An 8,118-nucleotide genomic window follows, 5' to 3' on the forward strand; every position below is an offset into this window, starting at 1 on the left:
TAAAACGGCGTCGTTAAGAAGATGGTGAAGAAGGACATCATATATATGGAGAAAATTAGTGCGTCCCATGAAGTTTGATATTATTACTCACTTCCCACAGGTTTTGTTTAAAAAGCCTCCCTTAATTATTTAATTTTTAAAAACAAATTTTAGGGTTTTTTCGATCACCCTAGTTTAGTTAAGAGAAAAAAATCCCCCTGAGGTTTTGAAAATAACAAAAATCTCTTGCCATTAGTTAGCTGTTAGTAGGGTATTCGGTTCCGGGTTACCTGCACTTTTTGAAGGAACTAAAACCGAAACCGGAACCGACAGTTCCTTGAAATTTGGAACCAGAACGAACTGACGGTTCCGGTTCCTAGGTACCTAGAATCAGAACCTGTAACACGGTTCCGGTTTCGGTTTGGGTACCCTATAAAATTCATGACCCCCCAAAAGTTTTTAAAATGGTAAAAAAACCCTTAAAAACTTACAATACCCCCCTACCTGGCACTTGTTAACAAAAATAAAATTACAAATTATAAATTCAAATTACAAACTCCATTACTTTATAAAGGTAATTCTCAAAAGTCAAACCAACTTACTGTAAAGTTATGAAATAAATATAAATGTATTCAAATTACTTTTTCTACAAAAGTTTTTATAACCCCTAATATTAATTTTATTTTATATTAGTCTCGGTTCTTGGTTCCTGGTTCCGGTTCTGGTTCCAAAAATTTGGAACCAGAACCTATATATGACGATTGGTTCTAGGTAGGAACCGGAACCAAACCCAGGGTATCGCGGTTCCGATTCCAACCGGTTCTTTTGAACACCTTAGCTGTTAGTGTACCATTTGTGATAGTGAATGAATATTTACTTAAGTGCACTCTGTCATTTATTTTAGCACCACATTATTTTAGCACCAAAAAATTAACTGTAGGATAATTCTGTTGTTTCTCTAACTATAAGAGATTTTTCTATTTTATTATACCTAAGGAGAATATAACCCTAATTTTTTTTATCAAATTTAAATAAAATTTGGTTTTATCATATTTTCAACTCAATTAGAGAAAATGAGTGTTGCAAGGGTTTTTTCCTTTTTTTAATGTAAAAAGTACAATTCTAGTTGACATATGAATTCATTAATGTGCCTTTTTTTAGAAAAAAAAGTATAATTTTAGGTAATCAACTAAAGGATATTACTGAAATTCCATATTTTTAATTATTTGAGTAACAAAAATAAGGAAGATCGGTTATATTTTCAAACTTAAAGGGGTGTAACTGTATGTATCTAAAACTTAGGGGAGGTAGATATGTACAATCTTATACACTAAGGGATGCTAATATGTACAATCTTAAACTAAAGGGATGTTTGGTTGGGAATATTTCTTCACTATTAAGGTAGTATTATCTCAGACCGTTTCCAACATAAACACCAATTGGTGTATTCACTATTACATCTCTAACCTATTACACCAAAAATAATATTCGTCATAATATTCTCTTTCTTTTTCTTCTATTAATAAACAATTATTTATTTCATTAATTAATTTTGTATATATTAATTAAATATAGAATGATATTTTTATTAAATACTGATAACTTTGAAAATCATACTAATTAATAAAATTAAGCATTTATTCAATCAAATAAACATTACATCTAATATAAAATATATAAAAAATAAAAAAATTCAAACAACAAACAAAAGTAAAATTTCATATTGATAGTAATTTAATTTTTCGGTAAAATTTTTAAAATAACTATCAAAATAGCTCTAATTCTTTCTAGTATTTTGATGATCTTAGAGGATCTGGAACCAATCTAACGGAATACTAAATGTTATTCTAGTTTATATTGCATTTTCTTTTAATTTTAGTGTTTTTAAATTTGTTAATTTTTTTGAATATTGTAGTTTAATTTATTTTGAGTTATTGTAGTTTAATATTGTATTGAATGAAGTTTGTTTTAATTTTCATCTTTTTGAATTATATAATTATTATAAATATTAATATAAATAATAATAAATTAACATTAATAAATTAAAAAAAAAAAAAAATAAGGAAATAAAATACGTTTTGATAGATGAATGTAGCACACCAAATTAAGTGAATGAATAGTATTGTACCGAATTTGGTGTGATACTAGACATTCAACACTAATTTGCGTGGCTTGGTGTATAGTTGGAGCAAAAGGTGTCCGGTTGCAGACGCCTTTATATTAAAATTACTACGTTTGGTTGTTAAGTAATATAAAATTTTGGTAATCTTCCAAAACCAATAGTAATTACATTTGATATAAGTGGTATTCTGATAACCTTCATTTTCTTAGGTATTTTAAATAATATTAATTTTGTTACATTTTACCTCTTATATAAATTATTTGAAAATAATGCCCTATTTGAAATTAATTTACATGAACCTACCATTATATTACCCCTAATAATTAAGTTTTTGGACAGATGCCCTGTGTTTAAAACAAATTGCAAGCCACCCAAGACCATTATTGTCTACTAGCAACTACCGCCGCTCCATCGACGGCCACTGTCGACCAAAGTGGTTGAAACAGTATACGACTAGCTAGATTTAGCCGGTCGTGCGCGATCTTGTCGAGATCTTGCCATCAACGACAATCAAAAAGCCACAAAGGCCACATTTTGGCTGTTAATGATGGTAGGATCTTTATCCGTTAACAACGACCATAATCTAGCTGTCAATTGCTAGATCTCTTGCCATTAACAACGGCAAAAATTTGGAGTTGTTAACATCCAAATTCTAGTGTAGATCTGGCCAAAAATAGTTATATTGGTGCACGATCGGCCAGATCTAGCTGGTTGTGCGTCATTCTAGTGACTACAGGCTGTTGTCCAATGGTGGTGGCTGACTGTCCTCTTAGATGGCTAGGGGTGCTTTAGTTAATTTTTAATCTTTTATGTGGGGGTGTTTAGCTAAATTAACAAATATAAGGGGTTAAAAAAATAATCTATAATAATATAATAATAATAATAAATATAAATATAAAGGACAATTCATAATCTAAAACATAACCATTAATTTATTCATCCTAACCAATATATAAATAACATACTTACTAATTTATTTTGATCTAATCAAAACACATTTTTCTGAACATTTTTAGTAATCTTTAAAGTAATCTATCTTTCCATTAAATAACATTTATGGGGCGTTTGGCTCAGGAATGTAGATTACTGGAATATTGAATATGGAAAGATAGATTACCTTGAAAGATTACTGAGAATCTTTAGAAAAATATGTTTGGTTAGTTGGTGGGTATGTTATATTAATATGTTTGGTTATGGGGAATAAATTGGGGGTATGCTATTTAAATTACTAAATTGTCCCCCTTTAAATATTAAATAAATTTTTATTATTAATTTTGAATAATTTTTTAAACCCCCATATTTCAGATTTAGCTAAAACACCACCGCTTATATAAAACTTTAATTTATGACGAAATCACCCCCACCTCCTACCGCCACCGCGAACCACGCCGGATGTCCCGTGAGTACGTCACCGTGACCAAGAGGCCCGATATGGTCGTTTTTGGCCATATTGATGGTCAAATCGGCCATATCAGGCCAGATCTGGCCGAAAAGGCCAGATCTATTCTGGCCATTTCTGGACCAGACCTGGCCGTTACGGCCAGATCCCTCAATCTGGCCCGATATGGCCGTCGTTTTCGGCCATCAATATGGCCAAAAACGGCCATATCAAAGCCTCCCGGAGCCTCCCACAGAATTTCCTTCTTTTTTAGGGACTCCGACAATTTTCCGACGGTGTCGTGGTGGTTGACCCGCTGTCGCGGTGGTGGCTGGGTGGCTGGGTGGTGGTGGCTTGGTGGCAGTGGTGGTCTGTAAATATTTTAAATATAAGGGCATTATTGTCCAAATTTTAATTAAACAGGGTAAAATTGAAATGGATATTAATGTAAATTGTTTTTAAAGTAGGGGTATTATTGTCCAAATTTTTATAATAAGGGATAAAATTGTAACAAAAAAAGATAACCCTAGTAATCTCAGAAAACCTAAGAAATGGAGGTAATCAGTTACCTCTTATATTACCAATAGTAACCACTTTGGTATTTGAAGATTACTGGTATCTATATTACTTGACAACAATTAAGATGACATTACCCTAGTAATCCCACTTAACCCCGAACCAAACGCCCCCTTATAGTAATACAATATTCCCTGAACCAAACGCACCCTAAATGTTATAGAGATAGTTATTTTAAACCCCCTGAGGTTTGGTCAAATATAAAAAACCCCTCAAGTATCAATAATGATGCAAAACACCTATCATCTGTTCACGTTAACAACTGACAATTCACACTACTATAAAGTTAAATACCATGTTTACCCTTAACCTTGAATATTGTTTTATAACAAAGAAACGGATAAATTCTTTAAACCCCCGAGGTTTTCCCAAACTTGAAAACCCCCTCAAGCACGTGTTAAAACTTTTACCCTCATCTGACAATTTTAACGGGATTTTAATAACGCTTGCGTCAGTGCTGGTACCTGACGGGGTTTTTTAAGTTTTGAAGAGTAGTTTTAGGCCAGACCAATCATACAAGTAAAATTCCTAATTGTCCACATCTAATACTAATAATCTCAATAAGCAAATGGTATTATGGGGGTATTTACAGAGTACCTTCTCATCATATATTCATATATTTTTTAAATAATTAATAAAAAAAATTATAATGTAAAGTAAAACGAAAGAGTGTTTGATTTACAATAGATCAATGATTTGTGTCATGCTATATTATATATACATTTGTTTTCATTTATTCTAACAAGTAAAATAATTGACTTGTTTTGTTGTGCCACAGATGTGATACTTTTCATATATAGGAATAAAAAAAAAAGTTAGTTTTCAAATTAATTACAGAAAATATTAGAAGTTTGATGTTTCATGTAGTAGAAAAGAAAAATAGAAAATATAAAAACTTCCCTAATATAAACCCTCATTTTTATTAATCCCAAGTGATGTGTTATTTAATTTACACTGTTGACATATCATACCAGGAGCGGAAGCAGCCCCTGGCCTGTCTGGGTTGATCTGAGTGAGATTTTGAAAAGAAAAAAAAAAAAAAAGATTTTTTTTTTATATAATATCATAATATTTTTAAAATAATTTTTAGTCACTTAATTGTATTGAAAATTCTATAAATTCTGGTACATGATTTTAGTTTTCTATGTCAGTTAATCTCTTTTTGTTAAGCATGAATAATTGCCAGTATCACAAATTTATGGAAATAAAAGAGAAAATAAAGAGACATTATTTTTATTAAAATTCACCACGATGTCCTCTTTTTTCTTGTTTTTACACATTGTTTTCTCCATGTTTTTATAAAATTTTGAATTGAAAAACACTTTATTTCTCTTTTTTGCAAGATTAAAAAGAGTTCAAATCTATCATGTAGATATTTTATCTTCATTTCCGTTCATTTTTAATATAATATATGTTAATACTAAAATCCCACATCAATTAAAAAATGAGGGTCTTGATCGTTTATACAACACAAAGATAACCTCATCATACATAAACTTCTTTTCAAAACAAAATCTTATGGGACCCAAGACTTAAAACATGTGTCCACATACATTAATAGTTGGCCTTAGAGAGTGGCCTAGGCCCCCTAGGGGCATATAGCACAAGGTTTATATAATAAAACCTATAATATTACATATATATATATTTTTTTATTAATATGATTTTTTTTATCATCAACCTTGATAAATTTTATATGTATAGTTAAAAAAAAAAAAATTCAATTTTCTCAAAAAAGAATTCCTGATTCCACCGTATCACTCAGACACTCACTATATCAACTCTAGATCTTCATTTATATATATATATCAATGTTATATAAAACGATACATCAATTATTATGTAATTCTGGAACATAATTACCTGGGATGTGTAGCTTATTAATATGTTAACTAGACCTTAGAATTACTTAATTATTTGGAAGTAGGCTCCATGCCTCACTTTGAATATGAACCTATTGATTGGTAATAATAATTCTCCATTAGACATTATAGGAGCAAGGTCCTAATCAAATTGAAAAGCTATATCAACAATAGTTAACAAATATTTAGTGAAGTGGACGGGAAGAAAACAAAAGGCCATAACCATGATTTAGTTTATCTTCCTTTAGGTAAAGCAATTAATGAAAGTTTATAAATAATTTGATCCGTCCAACCCGTTTCATCATCATCATCGGTCCATCTCTTTTGATCATCTTCTTAACTATATAAACAAAAGTAAGACTTGTATTAAAAGGAAATTAAACAGTGCCTCCACTACCACCTGCAATAGCATTTTCATAATCAAAGCAAACCCATTTCTCAATTCAATTAAAGTCTTGGTATAAATATATTAACTTGATGGCTTGTTGAATTAAATTAATATTGATAAATGGTAACAAGCATGGAGATGAAAGGTGAAGAAGAGAATAGAACGGTGGTGGTGATGGGACGTGCAGAAATTGACACAAGATCTCCTTTCAAATCTGTAAAAGAAGCTGTTTCGTTGTTCGGAGAAAGAGTCTTGGTTAAGGAAATTTATGGCTACAAGCTCAAAGAGGTGATCTATTTCTTCTTCTTTAATTTATCTCAATTCCCAGTAATCATCTGTTTGTTTATTTCATTGATTTGTTTGGTTAAAGTTTTCACTTCGATTCACTTAATTAACTTGCATGGATAACTAATTAAACAATTTCTGCATTGCATGCACCGTCGCTATTTTTGCTTAAATTTATGAAAATTCTCAGATTTGAATGTATTTATCAAGTTTTCTTAGGTTAAGAAAATACAAATATACAATATTTTAGTAAATTTTTGTTTCATGATAAAATTTAAAAATAAAAAATCAGAACGTCTACACCTGATGATTACTATGTATATCCATGAGACTCGACGTCCACAATCTTTTAAACATGTGTATTTAGGGCACAAATTAAGATGAACATCTTTTTTTTTAAATAAATGTGCAACTGCACTAGAAGCAAGCTGCAGCGAGCATCGAAAATGGAGGTTCTGATCATAAAACAAGAATCGGAGCCCTAACCGCGGAGCTCGAAGGAGCAAGGCAAAGCCTGCAAAAAACAAAAGAAGAAATCACCAAGATGTCAAAATGCACACGAACCCTCAAACAAGAGCTTGAAGAGACAAAGAAAGAGCTGAAATTGATGAAGGCTAAAGAGTATTATAATCTAAAGCCTCAGCCAGTTGACAACGACGACGATGGTGACGACAATTATCCCAAGATCGAAGACCTCAAGTTTGTTGAAAATGCGAACCCTAAAGAGGAAGAAGAATGTGATCAGAAAAGGAGATTTGTGACTTTTGCGAGCCCTCCTGCTTTGGCGCAGGTGATTGTTGGAGAAGAGGAAATGGAGATGAAGAGATCACCGTTTGATTGGGGTAATAAGAAGATGACGAAGAAGAAGCCATTAATGATGAAGCCTTTAATTGGATGGCTTTTCTCTGTAAAAAAATCAGGTGGTGGTCATAATTCATCCCGAAGAGAAACTTGCTAATTGATAAAACTCTTGAGTTACTTGTGACTAGCAAATCAAATAAATTTTGATGATCTTTAGCAAGGGTAATTGTGGGAATAAGACAAGTTAATGTTGAATTTTGAAGCCTTATTGATGTTCAAAGATTGTTTTAGTATAATTGTACGACTGGTAATTATTTTTTATTGAAGAGATACAAATTTTATATTTTGTGTGAGTGTATATTAGGATAAAATGTAACCTTTTGACCACTGCTGAGATATTGTGAATTTATGCACGAGTTTCCAAATATGAAATCCTAGATTCGAATCAAGAGGGACACGTATAAATTCACAATATCTTGATAGTGAACCGGCTGTTACATAAAGTTTATTGCTTTGTAATTTGAGTGTATACAAAACTTACCAATATTGTGTGAAGATGTTGTATTATTGCTCGATGAAATGCCACAAATCAGTATCAGGAGTGCATGGAACCCAGGTAAGCTAAAGCCACAGGATTGAAATTTTTCAATAGATTTTTTGGGAAAGTCTCATATAATTCTATCCTAGAAACTAGATATAATAATAATAATAATAAAAAAAAAAAAAA

General features: G+C 31.2%; 1 protein-coding gene across 1 annotated transcript; it reads left to right on the forward strand.

The window, feature by feature from the left end:
- Positions 1 to 6,430: 6,430 nt before the first annotated feature.
- LOC116124235 (WEB family protein At3g51220-like) lies at positions 6,431 to 7,862 on the forward strand. The gene is made up of 2 exons (XM_031409932.1): positions 6,431 to 6,593; positions 7,012 to 7,862. The coding sequence occupies exons 1-2, from the start codon at positions 6,438 to 6,440 to the stop codon at positions 7,546 to 7,548; spliced, it is 693 nt and encodes a 230-aa protein (XP_031265792.1). The 5' UTR covers positions 6,431 to 6,437; the 3' UTR covers positions 7,549 to 7,862.
- Positions 7,863 to 8,118: the final 256 nt, after the last annotated feature.

Source organism: Pistacia vera, unplaced genomic scaffold, assembly GCF_008641045.1.
Source record: "Pistacia vera cultivar Batoury unplaced genomic scaffold, PisVer_v2 Contig151, whole genome shotgun sequence".
Lineage (NCBI taxonomy): Eukaryota > Viridiplantae > Streptophyta > Magnoliopsida > Sapindales > Anacardiaceae > Pistacia > Pistacia vera.